We start from the raw sequence: 27,142 nt of genomic DNA on the forward strand, positions 1-27,142 counted from the left end.
TACTAGTTACTTAGTTATTTAATAATTTAAGGATGACTCACGCTGACCGGGCCCCGGCCCGGGACGGAGCTTCCGGCGCTTCGTTTTCTATGGAAAGCACCACGTGATCACCGATCAGCCGTCATAGAAAATGACATGTCAGACGCCCCGGCCCGGGCACGGCCGGTCTAGCGAGAGTTATCCTTTACTCTTTTTTATTGGAGATGGTTCTTTTATTACACGACTGCCCAAAAAAAGAGTGTATTGTTTTCAGCGTTCATGTTTATATGTGTATGGGTGAATCAACTTTTAGAACACTGATTTAGTGTCCCTAGACTGCCTAGCAAAGAAAAATCGATTTTTCAAAAACCATGTTGATTTTTTTACTTTTATGTTTACAGGGGCATTATTAGATCTATAAGTAGGTATTGAATTAACACATAAAAATTTACAATGTGATTTGTGTGTGTTTACTGATCACATTACCACGCAGCGGAAAAAAATTGCTCCCGTACAAAAATGCGTGTCTCTGATTTTTCTATGAAGGAAAACTTTTTTCTGCTGCGTTACCGTACAAAATGTAACTAAAATTATCTGATCGAGTTGTTACTTTTAATGTGTTAATTCAATACATAATTATGTATCTAATAATGCCCCTGTAAGCAAGAAAGTAAAAAATCAACATGGTTTTTTAAAAGTCGACTTTTCTTTGCTAGATAGTCTAGGGACACGAAATCAGTGTTCTAAAAGTTGATTCACCCGTATATGTATTTATTTTATTGTTTAAATTGTTTATGTGCGATGTGTGCAAAAGTTTAGCTAAAGAAATAGTCACAAAATTATCTAAGCTGGCTGGTTATTAAAATGTTCTTTTTTCAATTCAAACTGCCAACTCCAATAAAATTGCAGCCGTCAACATATTCAGCCAGCATGACTCTCCACTTGCTATTCTAACAGTTTCCAAGTCGATAATTACGCCGAATGTTGTTCTTGGCCGCGGTCCCTTTTCAACACCCCACTCAAGAAGGAGACAGCGCTATTATTTCACGACAATGCCTGTCACACGCACCAGTTCACGTATTTATTTATTTTGCACGTAATTGAGGAAGTGTTTTACTCGCTTTGTGTTTTTCTTTATATTGTGGGTAAGCGGTAGTGTTATGGACATCTGCGTTTGCAAAGTTGGTGGTTGGTTACTGGGTAGTTTTACCAGCGTATATGTTCCCTACCTAAATGTTATGTGCCATTTTTGACAATAGTGATGACATTTCCCCACTTTGTCATTGCAAATGGCATGTAAAGTTAGCTCGGTCCGACTTTAAAATTGCCAGGAATTCGCATACTTAGGTACGTATATGTGAAGGAATTCAATATTGTATGCGAAGTGAATAGTGTCATAATTATGTGGCTAGACTATATTATAGTGATGGTACAGTCAACTGCAATAATATGTTACACGACAAAGGCCGCAAAAATATCTGACACGATCTTATTTGTAGACTTGTAGAGCCATAAGAGGGTGTCACATATTTTTGCGGCCTTCAAAGAGTAACATAGGTACCTACTATTGCTGGTGACTGTACATAAAGCAATACACAACAAATTTATATATATGAATTTTTTTAGGTAATTATTAGTTATCCTGATAAATTTCATTTAAAATTAACTTTGGTTTTTGTAACAGGAGTTTATTATACTTATGCCAAAATAAAAAGTGTTTTATTTTGGCATAAGTATAATAAACTCTGAGAAGTGCCTTAGAAACCCCATTTAAATTAAGACAGTACAAATGCTCCCCAGTTTAAAATAAGCTATAAAATTAAGGGAATTTAAAACGCACCGCCGGCGTCCCGGGAATGTGTCCGTGTAATTACAGTTTAATTGCATAATTAATTAACTGTTTGCCGGTTTGTTGCAGGCTTCCCGCAGATCAAGTCGCCCTACAGCCCTTCGCAGCCGCATCTCTCAGGTTGGTTACTTAATTCATAGTTCGATTATTTAACATTGCTAAATATCCGGTTTACGGCGTACAGATGTACTTAGTGCATAATTGTTTGCCATCGTACTTTCTCGGAAACGTTCGTATTTGTCATGCTACTTCAGTCAACCTCAGTACTTTTTGTACCGAGACTGTCTGAAATAGCAAGACACGTTCGTACGTTTCCGTGAAAATACGATGGAATATAGTTATAACTGTATGCTGCGTGTATCTACATTACACCTCTTACTGTATTAGGCTCAAAGGAATCCAGTAAGAAGGTAAATTACTTAAATTAGTAATAGGGCTTCAGAATTTTTCACATATACGACACTGTATACTACCGATTTGTCTACCAATCTAGTTGCAGTTTCGCGACTCTAATTTGTCAGATCAACCGAAAGTGATCCGCCAATCGGCTCTGTCTACCTTCTCAGCCCAGCCGAGGCCCTAAGTTGATTAAGCAATTTCTTAGCCCAGCGACCTAGGTATAGCGGCGGCCGCACTGATAGCGTACAATACATCCAGTGATTTAGGAAAGTGGCTGTGAGGGCACCCCCTCCCCTCTACCGCCCCGCACCCCGCGCCCCTGCACCCCACTCCCTTTGTCTTCGTAATGAATCCGCCAAACACCAACCGTCACCGCGCAGTCGCCCGAACTAACCAATATCATAGATCACAACACGACTGATAGCTTATCGGAATCCCCACCCTCGATCAACGGGTTTAGAGTTCGGTTTCAATTGGCCGGACCTGAAAGTTAGGCTGTTTTTGGTGCAAGCGTATCAGGAATTTGCTTAGGACGTGAGGTTTTAGAAATATCCTGTTAAATGCAAATTAGAGAGGTCGAGATAAAGATATAACCGGGGCGATCGCAAATTGCTTAATAAATAAGTGTAATTCTTTCGCTCGCGATTGTACTTTAGTACCAATATGACAGTTCTATTCCTTTTTCGATGACGTGTGCACACCTGACGTCCCCGCCCGGCGGCCATTTTGCCGTTTGTAAAAATCGCTTTCGCCGCCATTTCTGCGTGGAATTTCATATTTCGAACGCCGCGGGGCGCTGGTTTTGAATTCGCATTGTTTCTAAAACAATGCCGTTGGCCGTTTGCAAGCCATTGTTTAGACGTCGCCATTTTTAATTTGAAAATTGGGGCCCACGTTATGTACGGAGTGAAAAGGCATGTGTTGTGTAAACAAGTCGGGGCGGCGTTGCCTGAAAGTCAGCCATGTTCTTTGGCATTGTATATCGCTATGACGTCACTGCAAGGGAATCCCCGTAGGGTCGGTAAGGGTCAGGAGTTTCAATTGTTTATTGGAAAGCCATTTTGAATTCGCCTTAATGAAAACAATGCTATCGATTCCATTGCTTGCGTATTGCACTTTGCGTTTAACCTTGCATGCCACGAGATGAGATTATAGTATTACCTCTAGTCTATTGTTGTTACCTTCCAAAACTAAAAAGTTAAAAACTCTAGTAAGTCAGCATGGAGAGAGTAAAACTATGCACAAAAGAATTCACAATTATAACTCTCTATAAAGTAGTAATAACAAAGACAGAAGAATCTTGTACAGAGAAGCAAGATTAATTCAAAAAACAATCAATTTCAACTCTGAGAAAAAAGTATTTATTAAGCCTAGAACTTTACCTATCTGAAAAAAGTCAACTGTTTGTGCCTTGATTGACTCCAAACTTAATGATGTTACTTTAAGATGTAACAAGTTTTTGCTCCATTTTTTCTTTTTCCGTTCTCATCTTACCTAATCCAGGGCGGCGACAAGCAATCAAACAAAACTAGTTAATACGATATTAAGTGGTCGGAACCACAAGCTCTCCCTTACCGACACATTATCAAGTAAATGTTTTTTTCTACCAAGACAAGTAGCAACTGTGAGTGCGGCGCCAAAAACAAACATCTCTCATCACTCACTTTAAGTCTTAGTGGTTTGTAATAGAGTCATTAGTTACTCAGCACGACGATATATTCCTAGTTTACAAGGCGTGAAAAAGGCAAATATTTTCTTGCAGCCTCTGTAAGTCTTATGAACCTGGTGTTAACGTTGAATTCTACTTAATCTAATGGTATAAAAGATGGTGCCGCAGGGTGTCGGGTGTCACAGAGGCGACAGTGTAAGCGTCGACAGCTTGTAATAACAAGCAATATATTAGTGTTTGTGGTCGCCACACTGATTTAGTGTATCAAGTGACTGCTTGAAGAAAGTCAGCGACTATCTTTAAAGTCAATATTTGGATAAGTCGGAGCAACTTATGAGGTGCACCTGTATGTTGGTATCAACTTGTAGAGAGTTTATTCATTGACTTAGTTAGATGTTTGACTTATAAAAGAGAACATTGAACATTGTCCGTTTATGCTGTTAATTAAATTAACAAGGTCGAAGTGAAAACGTACAATTGATAACTGGTCAACATTTAATAACATAACATTTAATAATAACAAGTAAGTAGGTACCTATTGATTTCTCAGAATGATAATGTAAATGGAATCTTTTCAATAAGGAGTGGCTGTGCTAGACAGGTGTAACGGCTAGGGCGTTCGGTGTTTTCAATATTCCAAAAACTGTAGAAAGACGTGTAAGTGGTGTATTATAATAATGTGTAGTACAAGAAAAAATGCTACTAAGTTAATAGTTTATAATAATATGATTATATTAGGTATGTAATAGTAGCCATAAGATTACCTTGACTTTCAACAAAGTGTTGTTTATTCTTTGTTTGTTCTTTAAAGCCGAAATATTTGTAGTTATATGGCATGCGAAAAAATGCTAATAGCGCAATTTGCATTTCATCAGCAAAAAAACAAAGTACCTACAAAAAAAGTCTTAATCTTTCTACATAAATATAAAAACAAGACCGAAGTGATCCCATAAGTGTTCCGTGAACAAAGTTTTGTACGGAACACTCAAAAACGGTTAAAATTTTCTTACGTAACTAAAATGTCTTATATTTAAGAGTGCCATATTGCGTTGTGATCCAATCATGTTCCTGGTGTCGATTGCTGATTTAGCAGAGCACAAAGAAACTTTGATAAATTTTCCAATCAAAATAACTTTATTTTCGAAACAATTATATTAACACTTATAGCAGTAAAGTATCTCAAATACATCACCGAGTTACCAAGTAGCACTCAACAGATTGATTTGGCGCAAAGTGTAGTGCAAACTGCGCTAATTGCGAGCTCCGGTTACCGGGTTCGGTTCCCGTTCATTAACCGAACTCAGTCAAATATTTGTTACATATTATTTACTTGGGGTGATGTTATAAGCATGTTTAATAGATGAGAAATCTAGGAAACATGTCACATATTTTATTAGATTCAAATAATCTTTACTTGTTTTCCCATACCTAACTTTTGAGATTAAAGGAAAGATGGGGTAAGAAGCACATAAATGTATAGGTACTTATAGGTATATCTTAGTTGGTTTTGCTCGGGGCACATAAAAGAAAAGCACTCATAATAAAATTTGAGACCATTAAATCCAAGTAAAATTACCTGGTAGAAGAAAACTAATCTAGACATAAGGATGGCATTAATTAGGGTAAAACAGGGCCTAAATATTTAGTAACATTTAGCTCAATTGTAGGTACCTATTTGATTAAAATAAATTGTCATAAGTAGGTAAAGGTTCTTATCGCCAGAAATCTTTCAATAAATGTTTAACCTTTAAATGCAAATTGTAGATCATATGTATATTATAGCTTAAGGGACTTTTATAAAATAAGTAAATAGTAAGTATCGTATCTACGGTGGAATCAGAACACGCGGCCGTCAACACAGTTGACCATTTCTATACCTTATTGTGGGGAGATAAGGTCCACTTTCGGTTACGTATGCTCTCGAATGTCATGCGATATGGTGCGGTAATTGTGCATTGGAGACGATATAATTTGGATGAAAAATATACCAGTTGGGTTATCTAGGAATTATCTCATAATCTCATATCTTAAAGAAATAGAAAGTCAAAGGGCCTGATTCGGATTTTGAAATAGACATCTGTAAGATATCTTTTAGACATCACCAAGATACAATAACGATATGTTTAAGATCTAACCTGTCAAATTTGACATTTGCGCGATTCTGGAGATACTCTTGAACGATTTCCACAGGATATGAATTAGAGATCCAATTCACATCTAATAGATATCTTACTCTATCTAACGTAAAAGTGACATTGGCTGCCCGAATTGCGCTGCAAAAGAGAACTAGTTGATATCTAAACTATAACGTATCTAGATTGGATCTAGTACGTGTCGTTTCTTTTGAATATCTTGAAGTTCGAATACGGTAGATAGATTCTAGTTCATAAACAAGTTACAATTGTAATATTTATCGCTATTTGGGTCAAAAAGATCACTGTGTTACGTTCTTTCCTGTAGACATAGACTAGAGTTAGGGCTATAAAGATTAATTTTCTTATTTAACCCTTATCCACGTGAAAAGGTCCTCCTTTAATTGACAGAACTATGATAAAATCATTACTTACATGCCCACAAGCTGTTAACTATTGCCCACAGGAGAGAAAACTAGCGTGTTCGCGCGAACTGTACATTTTTCTCTCCTGTGGGCAATAGTTAACAGCTTGTGGGCATGTAAGTAATGATTTTGTACGTATCATAGTTCCGTAAATAAAAGGAGGACCTTTTTACGTGGGTAAGGGTTAAATAAGAAAATTAACCTTTATAGCCCTTAACTCTTGTGTATGTCTACAGGAAAGAACGTAACACAGTGATCTTTTTGACCCATTTACATGATATTTGACGTCATGCTCTCTGCCAACCTCAAATTGTGTTGTGGCATTTATATTACGTGGGGATTTAAGTAGTACAGAATTGGTGCTCAATTTGAGCTTACTTGAAAAAAAATGTACCGTTTTAGTTTGGGAATACAAGCTAGGAAGTTTATAACAGGTTTTCTTATGTACAACACATATATTGATCTGTTACCAAATTTTACCTGTTACCACGCCACCACAGAGGCTGAATACATAGTTAAATACAGCTCCAACATAATTGCTCCAACACAATTCGCTAACCTAATAAAACTTTCCCCTGAGATTCCCAATCTAGCTCATGCCGCACAAAGCCTCCCCCCTCCCGAATTAAGCACCTTCAAACCAATTTACCCCCCTCCCCCCACAAGGGAAAACGAGCCTTAAGTGGTGGTAATAAGGGAGGGATGAGGTATTAGCAATAATAATGGGTCGATAAGTGCCGGCTCATTACTGGCGCGGCCGTCAATGGACCGATTATCGGCAAAAATGTACGACATTCTTGAGGTCGTGTGCTCGATTAGTCTTGGACGTTACGTACCTATGTCAAGCTTTCTTTTGACATTAGATTTATAAAGAATGAAAACGTACGCCAAAAAAGCATTAATATTATTACAACTACGCAAGCATGCTTACTTGGTGCGCTTGGTTCATAATATTTACTTAAAGTACTTACATCACTTAATGAGATGCTATGCTAGAATGAAAACAATTATGACATCTTAATTTCACTCATATGGCTATGGAATGAGTTATGGGACACACAATATACTCGTAGGATAACTATTAACCATATAAACTAACTTAGGCATAGGCACTCGAGATTTTCCATGGAACGCTATTACAGAACAAAATTGCAGTGCATAATTATTATCCTTCGTATTTTAAAATAATTACTTACATCTGTACCTACTACCTACCTACTACTGTGGTCGAGTGTGAGAGAGTGCTGGCCTAAAGAGAATTTGGCTAAGATTCAGAACGTCCACCAGGCCTGAACCGCCCTGCATTAGACCTCCTAATCTACGTGGCCAGACGGGCAGCCTTCCGATTGGTACACTGTATACGATCGCTATTAAGTGGCCCGCCCTACCCCCCTCTCCCCTCAGAGGAACGTTTCGAAACCATTATATTTTCACGCTCTGTTGCTGCTGCGTTTTCGTAATATTAAGTTTTAGCAAAGGGGCTCTTTGTAGTTGTAATAGCGAATTATAGTGGATACCGACTCGTCGAATTTTTCAGACGTTTTCTTAAATAGGGAACTAGCGTGGTGATGAGTCAGGCCAATTCGTGTGACGTTTTTGGTTAGTAATGTAGTTTTTGACACTTACAGATTAGTGTCACATCGGAAACAGATTGAATAGGTAACTAAAACTCGAATTCGCCTGTAAAATAATGACATTTCAACAGAAATCTCGCGCCAGCTGCTTGTATAACTTTACAAATTAATAGCATTTATGACTACCAACGCACTTATATACCTACATGTTATCTCGTAGGTAAGAAGCTGTTACCTAGTCATCGTAATCGGAACGCACTAGGTAAAAATATCAAAATGAGATCAAATTAACGATCGTTCGCCATTATTGTGCAGGCAAGAGGTTTGCAATTCAATTCAATTCAATTCAATTCAATATCTTTAATGTCAAAAAACACATGTCATATATACAATAGGTACACAATACAATTAAAAATACATAATCCACACAAATTAAAAAGGAATATATACAAATGACAGAGTACATAATTTATACAATGTCAAAAATAGTGGTAAGTGTATACAAATGTCAATAAACCTAACAAAAAATTAAAAAATACAAATGACAAAAAATATTACTATACTCATTTTACATTAAATTTACAATAAAATTCTTTTACCGTGAAAAAAGCCTGGTCAGTCAAAAACTCTTTTAACTTTTTAACAAATAGCTCATAAGAAGCCGCCTCTTTTATTTCACGGCTCAGGCTGTTATAAATTTTAATACCAACTACCCCCAGCGAGTTGGATGATTTTACGAGCCTGACAAGGACAGATTTAATGTCGCGATCAGTTTGCCTTTGATCAGGTCGACGCATAACAAAATCACTCTTGTGCTTAAACATATATTTTGCTACCTCAAAAATGTATAAGCAGGGCACTGTTAGAATTTTTAATTCCCGGAAATACTCTTTTGTTGGAGTGAATGGCGGCACCCCAGCCAACATTCTAACAGCCCTCTTCTGCAGTATGAAAACTCTATCCCTGTCGGCTGCCAGCCCCCAAAGGTCAATACCGTACACAAGGACTGAGTTCACATACGCGTAATATGCCATACGGAGGTTCTCACGTGAAAGTGCAGGAGCAAGCCGAGACAGCGCAAACGACGCTTTGGCAAGTCTACCAGTAAGTGAATCGATATGTTTATCCCATTTTAAGCCGCAATCAAATTGCGATAAACTAGGTGATACCTACATAATTGCACAATTATAGATTATATTGATTTTGGTCATGATTCACAAAAGCATGGTAAATATAGAATTGATAGTATCTCGATTCCTTTATTCATATCAAGAATATCGCTTAAGATGTGTTTGTCGGTGGATAGAAGCCCTTAGTGTAATGAAACGTATCAATTTGTTCTCTTTTTAAATTATTCCTCTCGAGTGGCCGCGGGTGTGTGTCTCATTAGGTGTCTAATAACTGTGAACTGCCTTCATGTCTTGGCTGCAAACAAAAAAATATTAATTAATTTATTTATTGATCAAATAAGTAACACAGCATTACAGTATAAAACCAAGGCACTGTGAAACTACAAAGTAAAAGAAGGGACAAAGAAAATCAATACACATAAAAATTAAATTAACTAAACACATTAGATTGGAGTGGAGACCACGGACTAGCAAGTGCAGCGTAGGACATCCACCCACAAGATGGACGGACGACCTTGTTAAGGCCGCCGGAAGTCGCTGGATGCGGGTGGCTTCCAACCGGTACGAATGGATGTCCAAGTGGGAGGCCTATGTTCAGCAGTGGACGTCTTGTGGCTGAGATGATGATGATGATGATGAAACATTAGATTTGGGCGACGCGACGACGTAACGGCGTGGCTCCGTAGCGTCGTCGGACTCGTCGTAGGGTAGGGTATTTATACGTATCTTCTTATTATTTACGAAATCAGTATTTAATCACGTATTAAAGCCCTATTTAGACGATGGGAGAACTCGCATGCGAGTTTCATTACATTGCGGTTTTTGATCGGTCGGTTGAATTGGACGTAACCAACAGCCCGCAATGTAACTAAAATCGCATGCGAGTTCGTGCGCCGTCTAAATCAGCCCTAATTAAGTTTTAAGAGTTGCAAACGTTCAAGTTTATAAACAGCCCAGGTGCGGGTCGTTCGAAAAACTCAACCAACTAAAAGATGGTGTTATCATCTTTAGTCAGTCTCCTATGAGACCACAAATAAATGCGTATTATATCTCTTTCTGTGTAACCAGGCGTGGCTCACTCCGCGAATTCGTCGCTTTGCTACAGGTAGCTAAAAGTACATCCGTTCCGCCCCAATTTTGGGGAAAGCCATAAGCCGCGCGTGGCACTATCGCCACCTAGCGGCCATATCGAATATTTATTACATTGCAGCCCCAACATTTTGTATTAAAACTCACAATTTTAAATAATTACTTATTATGTAATATGTAGGTACCTTATTATCATATATATTATACATGGCATGACCATTACCAAGCAATTACAATAATAATCCAATCATCAAATAGGATATCACGCAACTAAGTATTCCGTCATTACTCACCCCTCACACAACAATATCGTTTTCAAAAAATAGCAAAAACACCCCCCTAACGAGCCCCGAGGGGCTACTCGCCCCAAAAATGATTTTCATTTTCCGCCCTCCAGCCCCCCTTCCGGCCCCCTGCAGCCCTTTGGCTGGCTAAATAATTGGTAATGTGAATTGTACTGACACCGTCATAAACATCTACACACTTTTTACCTAACCTCTTCGAAATAAGGTGAAAATCTGTATACATATTAGTGATTCCCTGCTAGGCTGTGCTCGAATTTTCGCTTATGAAAATTAGGGTTTAGACGTAATTTGTGGAAGTAATATGATTCTGCCGTGTTCCGGAATTAGATTAAATTGCCGCCATAATTTACGCTTTGTACCTACATTTAATTACATTTATGTTACGTACATTTGAGGCTAACCGAATTTCGTGCTGGGAAAACGTCCAGGTCTGGAGGGTAACTTTGACCTTTATACAATTTTAAGCGAATGCCAATTAGACTATTTCGTGATATTGTAGATTAACAAGCATTTAATAAACAATTAAGTAGTCTTATTTAGCTCTCACCGAATAATATTTACTGCTTAATGAAACGATATTTACTGGACTATTACTGGTGGCGTTTTATAATTTGCAATGCAATACGTAATGTTGTCTCTTATCAAAGTGCGATGTCAGAAAGTGACGTATGTAAATATGTATATAGGTACCTATGCATTATGCTGTAATCAAATATCATGCCATATCATATGCGATTAGTGCGACTACTTAACTCTTGCTGTTTTACTTAGGTTAAGGTTAAACGCGTGTCAAATTATCAATCATACGAGTATAAATACAGTGGAACCTCACTAACTCTAACCTCGATAAGACGAAAACCTCGTTAACACGAAATAAAATGCCATACCCTTCCCTTCAGAGCCTAAAACCTCCATAACTCGAAATATTCAACCTCATTAAGATTCAGTTCATTTTTTACCTCTATATCGAGTTATAGAAATTAAATTTAACCTCTAAAAATAATCGTATTGTTTTATCACCTCTATAACTCGATGTAAATTACTAACAAACCCCTGTAACTTGAAACAGACAGTAAAGACTGTACATTCTGCGTTTCTATAATTACCTCTCTAACACGATTTTTTCAAGCGTTTACCTCTGTAACTCGAAACCTCTTTAAGACGAACAAAAACCTATAAGAACCTCCCTAAGTCGATGCCCTCGATAAGTCGAAACCTCGTTAACACGAAGTTTTTGGTGTTTCCCTTGAGATTCGGCCTATCGAGGTTCCACTGTATAACCTACTTGAAAAATATTGTTGATGAACAATAAAATTGGACGGTTGCACAACTTGAAGGCCTTTACAATACAAAAGTGTCTTTAACTATTACGCAAACGTGAACAAATATGACAGCTACAATAACAAGCTTTTAGCATTAAACAATATAATAATTATGTCTGTACATACAGTTGTACGTCATTGGGTGCGCGGTAAACAGACGGACAGACTAATTGTGCATTGTCTACTAATGAACTATTGGGTAGATAACTTCGGATAATATCGTAATTAAGACATTCAGGGTGCTATTACGAACACTTATATTTACACAATGTATTAAATACAGTAACCATCTACTTGATACTAGTTAATATGAGAATGTGGTCTTTATGATTTTGATATAAAGCTGAATCTTGGATGTCTATTGTTGTTTTATTACAACACAACACCTATTTTTAGCCTAATGCCTACTTTTGATAATTGTACAATGTAGTAATACAAGAAACCGCGTTTACCTGATATGACATCGATATTATGAAAGCATAAGAATGCCCTTTGGTCTAAAAATTGTCCAACAGGCATTTTGGATTAGTGTACCAATGCTTTAGAATTATGAATTAATATGACATTGAGCGACAGAAAACAGAGCTTAATTATTTAAACAACAAATAAAATGATTAGGGCTTAAAACGTATATTCTATTCGCAAATCATTTTGTATTCGACTTCGAACTTACCCCAATTAACTGGGCTACAAACCCATATCAACTATGCGGTTTCAGAGTTGGCTTTACACTGGTCCAGTAGCAATGTTTTCGTGAATAAGGTTAGCTGATTCAACGGAGATGATCCGTGCCTTTGTGTCTGTTTTGCTCCATTTTCTTCGCACCTGCGCGAAACGCGATACTCGAGAGCAGCCTGAATGAAATCATCCTTGTTGTGCCCGTGAATGCCCTTTTTGTCAATAGGTGAAATAAAGCGTTAGGCTTGTTTTGGGTCGTGGTGTGAAGTTCGGGTTTGCTCTGCGAGTGAGTGGGCGAAAGTCGCACGAATCCGTTTAGTGTGAAGACTGTGAAGTATTTCATTTTTGGATGTCAGTGATAAATTATGAACGACTACGACAAAAACGAATTGTGTTGTTTTTTTTCTTTGGTTAATTAGTTAGAGTAAAATTTTTACAAAATTTTGGAAGTTTTATTATGTCAGATAAACATACAAGCAGTAAGATGTGATAATGATTTACATCCAGACCTCTAAGCATTTTCTTCAATCTTCAATTTTTAGGAAGTTTATACATACAATGCAATGAATTTCATTTCTACGAGGTGGTATGTACTTATGCAGTTTTCGTGAACTGTCTAGTTGTAAGGTTTTGGTGATGATGCTTTGATTAATTCCAACTTGAAAGAACAATAATTAATGCTATCACTAAAACGAACATATACTATATACCGGGTGTGGCCTGTAATACGAGCAAAAAATTTAACTGTAACCAGCAACTTTTAAAAATAACTTGTGGTTTGATTTTTAATACACTTTAAAGAAGACGCAACGTATTGGGAATTTTGTTATGTTTGAGGCATGACAAGCAACGTCAATCACAAATGATATGGCATGGCGATAGCGTCCATTGAAGATAATATTTATTTTGTATGAAAAATAGGAAGTCTAAATACTTCATAATTTTTAAAAGTTGTTTAACAAAAGTGTCAACGTTTGAGGAGTACAATCTATGTTTTAATTATTTGCTCGTGTTACAGGTCACACCCGGTATTTATTAGTATCCGCGGTCATACAATGTACTAATAAATAAAAACAAAGAAATTAATCTTGTAGATAATGTCAGAAAATGTCAATAAAGTCTAAACGGGTAATTCGGATTTATATAATTGAAAATTAAATGGAGAATCCATTTATTATCTGCCTTACAACATGCCAGGCCAGTTTACTGGGCCCCATTATTCGACTAGACTTAAGACGAATTCCATAACCTGATTCGCTCCCCTAGTACAGTCTGCCACCTAAGTTTTATTCTCAGAAATAATTATAAATAAATTATTTCTATTAAACCCGTTTTACATAGGAACGAAAAAAAAACAAAATATGTATTTATCTGCTATGGTAATCTCATAGATTCAGAGGCAAAATCTTAAAACCAAAAATTCTGATGACCTGAAAACTTTGTCGGTTCTGAAGTTGATTGAATTTATTACATCGTCATCATCAACATAAATAAAAGTAATTGTTGTTAGTGCTTTTCTTTTTCTTCTTTTTTTGATAATATTAACATCATTTGATCATTTTAAGTCAGTAGAGTTTAAGTTCACAGCTATACGAGTAGACAAAATGTTGATCTTAAAGTGGGTTATGGTTATATCTCCGTTTCAGTAGAGTGTACAAGTGCCTTCTTCATACTGCATGTGGGCAGTGACTGTACTTTTTATATCTACAACATAAGGCACAGGGTTATAACCGCGAAAATCGAAGTTCGCAAATTGCGGGCATTTTTCTCTGTCACTCTAATTACGCCTTAATTGGAGTAAAAGAGAAAGATCCCCGCAATTTGCGAATTTCTGTTTACGCGGTAGCCCCTCAGACGATACTGATTTTAAATCTGTAGCAGTGGACCGCCGATTTTAGTCGGTAAAAATTGGGGAATTTATTTCATTACGCTTGCTTTTTTATTTTGATACAGCTGATTTTAGCTCTCTAATTTTGTTTCAGAGGCCAAGATCCTCTTTGGGTCACTGAGCCAGTAATGTATGTATGTATGTATGGAATTTTGTTTAGTCCGAAGACATTAGATTTCGTAAATCTATTTTATCATTATTTTATGTCAAAGTCGTAAAACCATATCGAAGGTTTGAACCACTTATATTGTTAAGTGTTAATTAGAAGTGACATTCAAATCGTAAAATGTCAATTTTACGACTTTGACAAAAAACGACGACGCAACTTAATTTGCCGTCATGAGCACATTTTCTTGTTTTCCTTTTACAAAATAACCGTGTTTATTACAATTCTTATTACTTTTTCGTATATTTATTCTGAGGTACTTACCCGAATGGATGAAAATTTAAAATTGATAGCTCAATGTTGCATAGGTATTATTGAAGTGATTCTTGTGTTTTATTTTTTGTTTTCAGAAAACTAAATGTATTATTTTTTGTTTCATGTAACGTAGCGGTTCGGCAATTTTATTCAGGTAATAAACTCCACGTTTTTTTATTAAGTATTTTCGAGGGAAATGCAATTTTTGCGTTGGTCAATGATTCTTAAATAATTAATATTACATTATATTTTTATATTAATTTGTCAGAGACGTAAATAATTTACGTAATTAGCCAGCTCATTCAACACGTTTAGTTTTCTATTTAAATAATGTTATACCTATACGTATTTTAGATAGAAATTAAGTATTATTAGAAATTTAGTAATATATTAGTGTACCTATTAATTAACATACAAGTTATAATTAGCATTTATATATAAATATAAATTTAGACCAGAAGAGACGCAATGCAAACATCTACAACGTGAGGCGCGAATCCAATGGGACATGCCAGAAAAGTCGGGTACGTGACACTTTTTTTAACACTGATAAAACTAAGGAGCCGATATTTGGAATTATATCGTTTGATAACCTTTAAATTCATATAAGTAGGTGATTTCATTTCCACATCACGTCTCCGAAAAAGTAGATCTTTTTAATTTTTAACCTCGGCAATAAGCAAAAAAAAAATTAAAATAATTGATTTTATGTCTGAAACCCAGAAAATCTTAAAGAAAATTAGCGTCTGTACAGAAATACAAAGAAAGCACAAGAGAAGCAAACCTTAGTTTTGAACACATGGTGTACAAATTTTTTAAACCCAAAAATAAGGATTTATTAGAATGAAATAATCAGAAATAAAAATAGATGCTAACCTCAGTCTGGTGACAGTGCGTACGCGTGGCGCGCAAATCGAATCAGGCGCAGATTGGCTCGGCAATTGGCAATTCCTTCCTTCCTCTAATTGCGGAGCGGCGCCGCCGATCCGCTTAATGCGCTTAGGGTTATGCATAGCTTTACAAATGACGGTTTTATCAGAATAACAAAAATAATTCAAAAATATTGGAAATATTTTATTTTAAATGTGGGCCCGGGAGATATGTGCGAGGGGCGGCTGAAAAGTTCGCGGTCTTGGAAAAAAATGTAAGAGTATTAAATATTTTATTTTTTAACATGATTATCATCGAGTATGCATTTCGAGCAAATAATGCTACAGTATTGAAAATAGTTAAATTTTTTCGTTTTAAGTATGCCTAATATTTATACGTTTCAATTAATTACTAATTATAGTCGCACCAATAAAAGTCTGCAGCGGATTTGATAGCCCACGCAGTGTAACAACTGTTATGTATAGGTCATAATTTCATAGAAGTTTGACGTTTAAAATGACACTTGCACTGCGTGGGCTATCAAAATCGCTGCAGACTTTTTACGGTCTAACTCTACGTTTATCATGGTGAATTAGGTTTTTGGTCACTAGAATTGTATTGCTAAAATTGCTTCTGATTGGTTAAATAAATTGATTTGTACTATACATCACGAATTCGGGCTTCCTAAAATTGGGTAAACATAATTTTTAAATCATTATTTAACTTATTTTTAATAATTACCTACTGAACTATTTTTTAATTCCATTGCATAATGTTATATCGGCGGTGGTTGTCCTACGGCCCGATTCGAACTTTTAAGATACGTCAAATATTTCGGCTAGATACGATATGGATAAGATATGTCAGTGGCAAAAGTGACATTTTTGTTTGAAGAAACGTCGTATCTAGGTACATCTGTACTTCACTTGCTTACATTTAAATTATATAAATGACTTTTTAATCCATAAAAACCACCTAAATACGATTCGAATAACCGCATTCGCTCACGACTGCCTATTTCTTCAAATGTCTCCACAAATTCGTTACCACGCAAATTCGCCTCCAGCCCCAAATGTAATCGCTGAACAAATCATTCCTTTATTCTCGCATCCTCGTATCATCATCTTATAAACATGTAAATAGAAACCCTATTTCATACACAGCAAGGTTGATGATGTATCAAAAATTGGGTGACATAAGAGGATGGAAGAGCATGGTAAGAAATTGGCTATGCCGGATTGGCAATCTCCCGCGAATGAGATTGGCTCAATCGATGTCTATTCAGACGCGTTATATTCTACATTTGATTTGTCGTATATCGAATTTGTTATATGAAGTCACGCGCCGTGATGTAGTGTCGTCAAATTAACTGGAAACAAGGCAAGCCAGGAATTTTGGTTGAATATCAAAATGGCGACGTCTCGAGAAACATATTTTTTGTTTTTTTGCTCATTCATGTTGTTTAAAGTGTTACTACATTGATAGCTTATTCATAGCCAGGGCTAATCATCGCAAAACAAGCATTTAATTGCAATTCACATACACAGATTTGCAAAGCTTTGTCACATTTGCAATTGTTTTGCTATAATTAGTCCGTGCTATGCTTATTATGCAGTGAAGTAAAGTGCAAGTGTGCAGATAGTGAGGAATTAACCGATTCGTTGCGTGTTCCATTTTCGAAAACTTTTGACCCTCTTACTAAGACTCCGCTGTCCGTCTGTCTGTCTGTCCGTCTGCCCGTCTGTCGCCAGGCCGTATCTCATGAACCTTGATAGCTAGGCAGTTAATGTATTTCTGTTGCCGCTATAACAACCAATAGGTACTAAAACCAGAATATAAGAAATATTTAAACGGGGTTCCCATACAATGAACGTTTTTTACGTAAGTGGTACGGAACCCATCGTACCCGAATCCAACTTGTACTTGGCCGGATTTTTTTCAAACCCATTTAAGGGGTACCTTAAATGTCGAACCTATGTACCTGATGCAAAATAGATAGGTACGCAATGAGATTCCAAGATTGTCAGCCATCTTTTTTTTCCAGCCCAGTGAGATCCACGTGAATAGTCCTGCTAATAAATGCCGTTTGACCTTTATAAAGCTCGCTATTCACCGGTCACTACGTGTGAATGGCTCCATTCAAACTAGGGACACAGACAGACGTGTCGACCGCAAACGTTTTTATTTGTACTTACAGTCGTTTCTAACATACATATTGCCGTATTCGAACTTCAAGATATTCACAAGAGACGACACGTACTAGATCCATCCTAGATACGTTATAGTTTAGATATCAACTAGTTCTCTTTTGCAGCGCAATTCGGGCAACCAATGTCACTATTACGTTACCTAGATAGAGTAAGATGCCTATTAGATATGAATTGGATCTCTAAGTCATATCCTGTGGAAATCGTTCAAGAGTATCCCCAGAATCGCGCAAATGTCAAATTTGACAGGTTAGATCTTAAACATATCGTTATCGTATCTTGGTGATGTCTAAAAGATAACTAATAGATGTCTATTTCAAAATCCGAATCGGGCCCATAAAGGCCGTAAGTGACTTTCAAATTGTAATTTTGAATGTCTACGCATCTAAACGTTTCCGTGTAAGTACCTTGCTACAAACATAATCGAATTTTAGTTATACGATCTGTTTACGTCCGTACCCGTACGTGATACGATCTGATTCTGTAAGGGGGAGGCCTATGTTCAGAAAGGGGGAGGCCTATGTTCAGCAGTGGACGTCTTATGGCTGAGGTAATGATGATGATGTGTTTCCGATATGATCTTCTTCTTCTTCTCTGTCGTATCGCTCTTGACAGAGCGGTCGTGGTCACGTTGAGGCGTCCGCATCGGTAGTAGAGGCGGACACAGCTCTTCGCACGATCTCCCGCCATCTCTCCCTGTTGGCAGACTGTCTGGCACAGTCAGATACGCGGTTTCCCACTGCGGATTTTATTTGGTCAGTCCAGCGCATAGGTGATCTCCGATATGATACTGATCTGATACTGATATGATACTGATCTGTTAATATCAAAAGTGACATTTCAACTAAAAACGTTACGGCTCGGCCACTTGGAGCGTGACACAGCGATCGGACCTTTCGCTCCAACCTATGGTTATCGCTCCCGCCGTCGCAAGTCGCTCGATGTCGTGGCCGAGCCGTTATACGTCATTTTTACTAACGAGCCCTACGGCGCGATTCGGGAAATGATTTAGAGATTCACTAGATATGAAATAGCAAAGACATGTGACGTTCCACGGCACCTATACGCCACGACCTATACGCCGTAGCAAATAACAGACATAAGAAATAGTATTTTATGCAACCGTTGTTTAAGAGATGTCAAAAAAGGCGAGTGGCGTGAGTAACAATTCGAGGCGAAGCCGAAAATTGTTAATGAAGACGCCACGAGTATTTTTTGACTCAGTTAAACAACGTTGCATACAATACTTTTTCTACGACCAAGCACTTACTTTGAAATAAAATTGAAAATTTAACAAGTCTTTTTAATTCAAGAAGTTGCAAAAATGGAGGGTACGGGCGGGAAAAGAAAGAATGAATGAATGAAATAATTTTAAAAAAAACATGTCTATGGTTCACTTATTTGTCAGAGATGACATATAAAACAAGGTTGGCAACACTGTATTTTATTCAATATTTTTTAAGTGGTCATTACACGAAGTATCGTAAAATCGCCAAAAAGATACTGCGTGTATGCACATATTCTTTTTTGGGGAATAGACTAAAGACTTGTCTTGACAACTATAAGGTAGGGTTTTAAAGATGTGTGAACGACCCTTTAAATGACAAATAAAAGTACGGGAGTAGAAATAGTACATTATTGCAGAGGCCGGGAAAGGGCAATTCGTGGATGAGTTTCGATTTTGTCGGACGACGCGAAGCGGAGTCCGACAAAGAAGACGAATCCACGAATTGCTATTCCTGCCGAGGCATATATAGTGCTTTTCTCCAAACATGCGAGGAAATAAGCTAAAATAATTATTATTTAACCATCAAGCATCACTCAAATCAAACCTTCACATCCAAAATGTCAAAAACAATTTCCCTCTTTAATTAATTTTTTAAAGTTAATGTTACAAACTTATTCTGCCATTCAGTATTCGTTCATTCAATATAATTGTGCAATATAGTTGGTCAAACCAACTTTTCAGTCAGTAAGAACCAGGAAAACTATACCCATCATTTTCTTTTGGGTGCTAGTACTAGTGTAAGACAAAGATAGTATGATTCTGAAACATAAACACGGCACTAACACGGCACGGCACGGTCTATGTTTGAAATGAGAAAGTCCTTTGACAAACTATATAAGCTTTATGAACACGGATGAGATTTAAAAAAAATATAAAAATAATCTTTGATTTTATTAAGCAGTATTCGCACGATCATACACGTGAAATGATAGCTGATCGGGTCGTGTAGAAGCGGCTCGCGGCAATAATAATTGGCCGTTTGCGTTTTTTATTATTAAAAAGTAAAAAACACTACAGTAATAAGTTATTACTGTAGTGTTTTTTTACTTCCCGTCCGCTAGAACAGGACAGCGATAGTTTGATGTTTTTTAATTAGAGTTTGACATTTACGAAGAACTTCCCGTAGTATTTTTGCTACAGTAAGGTGAACATTTCCGAGCATATTGGAGAAAATAGTATTTTACAAGCCTTGCACTCGTAACTTATCATTCGACTTGTGCATGTATACAAACGCACACATACCTAAATGTCAACTACCTAATTAAACCCCCACCCAACGGAAACATTTAAAAAAAAACCTCCGCCATTACAGCTCGACCAATAATGTATGCGTTAACACGAATTTAGTAAACAATCTAAATTGAACGTTAATTGTTAAGATTTAGAGTCGGTTTTAGAGTGGGGAGTTTCGAGGGGTATAATTGAAGGCTCGGAAAACCTCTCGCTGCCACTTTGAGCACATAATAACAAACGTGCCGTGTTTATGTTTATGCTTGCTTATGTTTACGTGTATGTTGTTCGGAGCGTAAGAAATCTAGACACCTTGCCAGGTACCTCGGTTAATTAGGAAGCTTGGTTAATTATTCTAACTTTTTTTTTGATATACGAAAATTTTATTAAAAACGAATTACTCTGTACCTAATATTTTAGAGACGTTCTTATTTTTACCCCAATATTTGTATGGAGAACTGTAAGTGATAATTTTTTGGAGAGACATACTAAGTACCTACAGGTACCTATAGCAAAACTCATTATAACAGTAGAACTATACTGTCTATACTTATTGACATATTGTAAGCAAACCTGGTATTATTCGCATGAAAAGATGAACGCTAAAAATAGCTAAGTTTACCAATATTTCGATTGGTTAAATTAAAATATGGTAGCTAGATAACAACTGTTAAAAATATAAGTCGAATTCGTCCACAAGCGATACCCGTCTGAGGGTGAGGGCCGAGACAGCTAGAGGGATGAATTCTGAAGAAATCCTATTTCTATTATAATGCTTAATAACGTTATAGAATCAGCGATTTTATTAAAAATTACAACAATTATTTATCTTATTAAATAATATATCAGACAGACAGACAGGGGAGGCCTTTGCCCAGCAGTGGGACACAACATAGGCTATACAAAAAAAAAATATTAAGCCGGGTCATTTACGTATTTTGAAGTCGAAGATTACTCGACATGTTTCGGTCGAGAAATGGCAATCAATGATCAACTTAAACTGGGTTAGTGGTCGTTACAAAACGCATAAAACTATGGTGCTTGAGGCAAATGCTTCGAGTGCCATGGACAGCCCACCGCACAAATGTGTCCAATTGTCCATCCTACAAGAAGTGGGAGTTACTGTCAGGCTGTCAACTATCTGTCTTCGTAGAATTTTTGAATTCTTTGGACACATAGCCAGAAAGAAAAATGACAACCTGGAAATGCTTCTGGTAACGGGAAAAGTCCAAGGAAGGCGACCACGTGGAAGAAGCCCAATGCGATGTACAGATCAGATCCGCGAAGGCACTAAATCTAAAATCCACGATGCACTGCACACTGCTGAAGTTCGCAACAAATGGAAGGAGCTAGTCCACAAAATAATTCATGCTGGAGGCCACGACCCTCAGCAATGAGGAATACGACACAAGGAGGAGGAGTTATTACACATTTGGTGATACGGCAGCCAAAATGACGAGACTTGTGATATTACGAGCTATCAAAGTACAATGTGAAATAGCACCCCAGCTAGTGTGACCAATCGATGGCGCGGATAGTCCCCGTCACGCGACGAATCGCCAAATGCGTGAAAGCGCCAGTTTACTGCCAAAAGCAAATAGTCGTATCTCCTTGGGAGTTTGAAACAATTTAGCCGTTTTGGTTTTAAAACAATGTGATGTTGACAACATAATAAGGTTATTATTTTAAATTGAGTCATATGGCTCTGTCGCGAACAAGTTGTTCGTGAAGTATTTAAAGAATTATACCTAAACGTAATATTTAAAAACAAATGTTCGCTAAAATCAATAAATACAATTATTGTTTTTGTACTGGAAAAAGACAAAACTGAGATCAAATATCAATGAAGAATATAAATAATTATTTTAAAGAAATTCATACACAAATAAATACAAGTCCCGTCCTCTAACTTACGCCCTCATTTTACTACGACAATAACGACATGCTTATGGGCATTTTCACTTAATTGAACACCTTTAACGGCCGATTAGCAATCGTTACAAAACTGACGGTCAATGTCAAATCCCATACATTTTGTCAGGAATGTAACGGTTAGACGTTACTGAAACACGACTTAAGTCGCGCTTTAAAGTACAAGTTAAATGAAAATGCCCTTAAATTACATTGAAACATTTACGTAACATATAGCTAGGTCTGTGTCTGGTACTAGTTTTTGTTGTTAAAAATTGTGTAACAAATAAAATATTTATAGCTTACAGAATATTCGCTTCGAAGAAATATTCGCTGTATTAGGTAAGGTCTTGGTAGCACAGATGGAAGAGCACCGGGCTAGCGATCCGGTGCTCGTGGGTTCAAATCCCACCCAAGACAGTGAATCTTTCCACTTTATAATTTGTTTCTAAGCTTAGTAGCTTATAGAAGTTTTGTGAGGAATGTAAAGACGGCTAGGTTTACTACTGTTTGTTGCTCTAGTGCAAAAAACTTCCACCAAAAAGAATAGATAGTCTAGAGGGGACCTGTCATAGTAAATGTTGTAGTCACTGTGAATTCACTGCCATCTATCGACACACGACTATAACTCAAAATAAACACGTATAAAATTATCAAAAAAATTAATATATGGATTACGATTTTTTAAATAAATGATTTTATTATTTTTATATCATTTTGACCCATGTTCATTCACTGATATCTATGTGTTAAAATTGTTAAATATGAAACGGTGTCGTCACACCGTCTAGCCGAGAATAGGCTAAAGGTGTGTGCACCATCTATCCGAGAATGATTTTTCTTGATTTCCGAGGCACGTTTTTTTCTTAGACTTTATTCATCTTATACGAAGTTACATATGTCTTTGCTTCCACTATCCACCGTACAATCGACGTTAACCCCTTATTATCACATCATACCGTGAATGTCCAGGGCATTATTACCGAACATGTGTACTTTGGTCACCCTTCGCTGTGACGCATTCGTCACACCCGTCACGGGCCTGTTGGGCTGATGTCCGAACCGTGACGATTTTCGGACAAATCGTTAATCGATAAGTTTAAAGGGTTTTGCAGGTCCGGGGTAATGTTGGTGTTCTGTTTGTTTTCCAGAACCCAATAAAAGAATAACAAATTTGGGGATTAGCAAAGAAAAAAATATGAAAGAAACGAGTACATCGCTTTACCTGCAATTTTTTTGGAAATTTTAGACAACTGTTCTGCTGTTAATTGATTCACTATAATAATCATTGAATTGTAAAACTTTGAAAATGATTAACAGGCCATTAGATATGTGTATAATAATATTATATTCTCATATAAAAGGCACGTAATTTGAAATCAATGCAAACTATTAATGAAATATCCATACCAGCTTTTCAGTAAATAGTCATTTGTATTTTTAACATAGGTATGACAATGAAAATAATGCTACAAATAAAAAAAGTTTGTAATTAACATATGTACACTCCAGAAAGAGGTGACCCTGTACACAAATTTCTATGCAGAAAGGTCACCTCTCTCTGCAGCTGACTGTACTTACATTGTAATCTGTTTGATTTTTTTAGATCACCACTACTAATTCCTTGACTAGAAATAGGATCAAAAGCTGCCTAATCAGCAAACTAACCTGGTTACGTGACTTCAGCCGGACATCAACTGATGTATTTGGTGATCCAGTATCTCACTCACGGGAAATTGAATTGCCCCGCGGCCATGTTGCCCTGTCCGTGACGGAAGCAGAGTAAAACGAGTAGCGCCAAAATAACAGGCCTATTCGGATTTCGAGATAATCACAAGATCTTGAGATGATTTAGAGATCAACTAGATCTACATTAGATATGACTAGATGTGACTTGGATATAGGGTTTGCACGACGGATCTGAAATGTATGGGAAGATCCGCGGATCCGGATAATTTCATACATTTCGGATCCGGATTGCAAACCCTACTTGGATATCTAAGTCATAACTTGTCGAAATCGTTCAAGAGGACCTCCAGAATCGCGGAAACGTCAAATTTGACATATCTATCTTACAAATATCTTTAAATTATCCGTATCGTAACTTGTTGAAGTCTAGTAGAAATCTACCTAATTCATTTTCCGAATCGAGCCGTAATACACTGTTTTTCTGTTACTGTCACGTAGCGTAGTAAATTTCCCTGCAAAGTCAATAGGGTTAGTAAAAGTAGTTGTAGGATAGTTTAATTTTGAATTAAGGATCTGTTTTTAACCGTGAAGTTGCATATAGGATCCTATACCCATACTATTTATTTGAATCATGTTTAGAGTTAGTATCCCCATTAGAAAGTATATGTATCTGTATCTTCTGAAGAGTGACATTTCATAGGCTTTGCTTATTCAGTTGTATATTTGTGTAAAATTAGGTACATATTCTCAAATATTTAGGTATTCTTGAACTCCAAAAGACTTACTAACTTTTAATTCTACCTTAAGTTGTACGTTAAATCATTAGTATAATTAGTTTAAGTCATTTAGGGTCGGTTGCATCAAACCGTCTGTCACCGTTATAAGCGTTCGCTAAATTTATTTGTAAAGGAAATTTCATGCTTCACTGCTGTTTGACGTTATACAGTCTGTTAAATGTGGATGGTGCAACTGGGCCTTATACATCGAAAGTATGTAATAAGGCTGACGCAAAATATAGTAATACCGTAGTCTGCTAATCAACCGCTTTAAAAACCAGTTCATATTGCAATATTATTGCCATATGAACTCAATTTTTTATAGATAATCCTACATAGACCGCAATAACTCCCGAAGGCGATAAACTACTTGTTTTCATACACTTCGTCCGGATTCGAACCCGCTACGATTGTGCGACAATCCGCCGCTAAGTGGATTAGAGGCGTAGTTTGGGGCGGCTTGGCGGCTTAAGGGCTTAAGCTTGGGCGGGCGGGCGGTTGGGACGTTTCTGTTTTGAGGGACGAGTCATTTATGTTTTATTTCGTATCTTGTAGGTACCTATATTAGCTGAGTAATTATATTTGCGTTATTTAATGTACCTACATTATCTTACTGCAAAAAAAGTAACCATTTTTTGGGAATGACATATGTATTTGTAAATGTGACATATGAATTTATGTTGGCACATATACGAATTTTATGTAGATAAATTAGGCACTTGCCAACATCATTGTTGTATTGAAGTTAGTTCCAAGGATGTGCTTTATTCTAAAATGACCTTACCTGGGTTAGTTAATAATGTTAATATTTGATTTTGCTGTCGTTCTGACAACTGACCCAGGGGTTAGCAGTAAAATCATTTATTTAAAAAAATGCTGTATCAAGTTTTCTCTTACCACAAAATTAAACTTTTATACCTATAATCATTGTTTTAGAGTATGGCCTGGAATAACCACTACAAAAAATATTAATTCACACACCTTTGATTAAGTACTAATTATTTACCTATGTCAGCTTCTAGAAACATCAATTAAGTACCTATATTAATGTAGATCTGTGACTAACAAACTGGTAACCCCTAGTATGGAATGATAATAAGCTCAAAAACTAGAGTTGAAACCTAATAATGCCACACATGCGTTTTTGCCTAACGCTTGTAAAGTTTGTAGGTACCAATAAATCTTGAGTAACTAATTGCAGTTGTAAACGAAGTAAAAAGAATTGTATTTGTCGACAGGAGTGTCGTCCCTGGAGGCGGCGAAAGATTTTACAGTCGACGGACTCACGGGCTACAACGGGAAGAAGAAGAAGAAAAAACGCCGGCACAGGTAACATATATGGGGCATTCCACGAGACTGTCGCTTACATAACGCAATTCTTCTAATACTTCTGGAAATGCTGAGCAAGCGATATTGGGTCAGGTAATATTTCATGACTTGGCTAACAAATTGGCAGTATATTCTCGAAATTCACGTATTTTATTGAGGTAGCTGCCATACAAGGCAAAAGCGTTATGTAAGCGACAGTCTCGTGGAATGCCCCATATACACATCTCCTATTTTATAAGTACAAAAGTCAGTTTATCATTGAGACTAGCGTAAAAAACTTACAACTTAACCAACCAAGTCAAGGATACCCTGGTTGATTTGGAAGTCCACTAGATGTCGTCAAAGAATCATTTACCTATCGTTGCTCTAGTCTAGAATCTCTAGATCTCTCTAGAGGGGAGCTTATGCAGAGTAGTAGGTGCCTAGTCAAAGTGACAATCGCTTGCTCTTCGCTATCGAATCGTTCGAGTCTCTCTATCACTCTTCCATACAGTGACAGTTTGCGTTTCGTTCGCCATGGAGCGTTAGCAATTGGCATGTTGTCTACGGAGCCTGAATTCTTTATAAATATAGATGATTAAAAGGATTGTTTTCATGTTACAGCCGGACAATCTTCACATCTTACCAGCTGGACGAGCTAGAGAAAGCGTTCAAAGACGCACACTACCCCGACGTGTACGCGCGGGAGATGCTCTCCCTCAAGACAGACCTACCCGAAGACCGCATACAGGTGAGTCTTACATTATGTTGACCATTCTTCTCTCTCTCTTCAATCGGTCCCTCATTGATGAGGATCGTGACTCGTCCGTTTGATCCGTCAGCTATAGACCGACCGTTTAAATTTTTAAATGAGTCCGCACCGTACGCCTGCCGCCCGCGCCTTCCCCGCCACCCTTAGTCGTCCTACCCCGTCGCCCCCGTACCGCGCAGGCGAGGACTCATTTAAGCGGTCGGTCTTTATTAGTTGTCTCCAGTCGGTCCT

The 27,142-nt window shown here is 37.2% G+C and overlaps 1 protein-coding gene and 1 non-coding gene across 2 annotated transcripts in view; both read left to right on the forward strand.

Moving 5' to 3' along the window:
- Window positions 1-27,142, forward strand: part of LOC134671269 (visual system homeobox 2-like) — a 129,546-nt gene that overhangs the window by 32,886 nt on the left and 69,518 nt on the right. The window contains exons 2-5 of the mRNA XM_063529082.1: window positions 1,898-1,948; window positions 14,994-15,014; window positions 26,070-26,160; window positions 26,764-26,890. Coding sequence (XP_063385152.1) covers window positions 1,898-1,948; window positions 14,994-15,014; window positions 26,070-26,160; window positions 26,764-26,890 — 290 coding nt within the window. The remainder of the gene's footprint in view (window positions 1-1,897; window positions 1,949-14,993; window positions 15,015-26,069; window positions 26,161-26,763; window positions 26,891-27,142) is intronic.
- Trnaa-agc (transfer RNA alanine (anticodon AGC)) lies at window positions 22,714-22,786 on the forward strand. Its single transcript has one exon. It is a non-coding gene; the product is annotated as a tRNA-Ala (tRNA).

The sequence above is a fragment of the Cydia fagiglandana genome, chromosome 15 (genome assembly GCF_963556715.1).
Source record: "Cydia fagiglandana chromosome 15, ilCydFagi1.1, whole genome shotgun sequence".
In the NCBI taxonomy this organism is placed as follows: domain Eukaryota; kingdom Metazoa; phylum Arthropoda; class Insecta; order Lepidoptera; family Tortricidae; genus Cydia; species Cydia fagiglandana.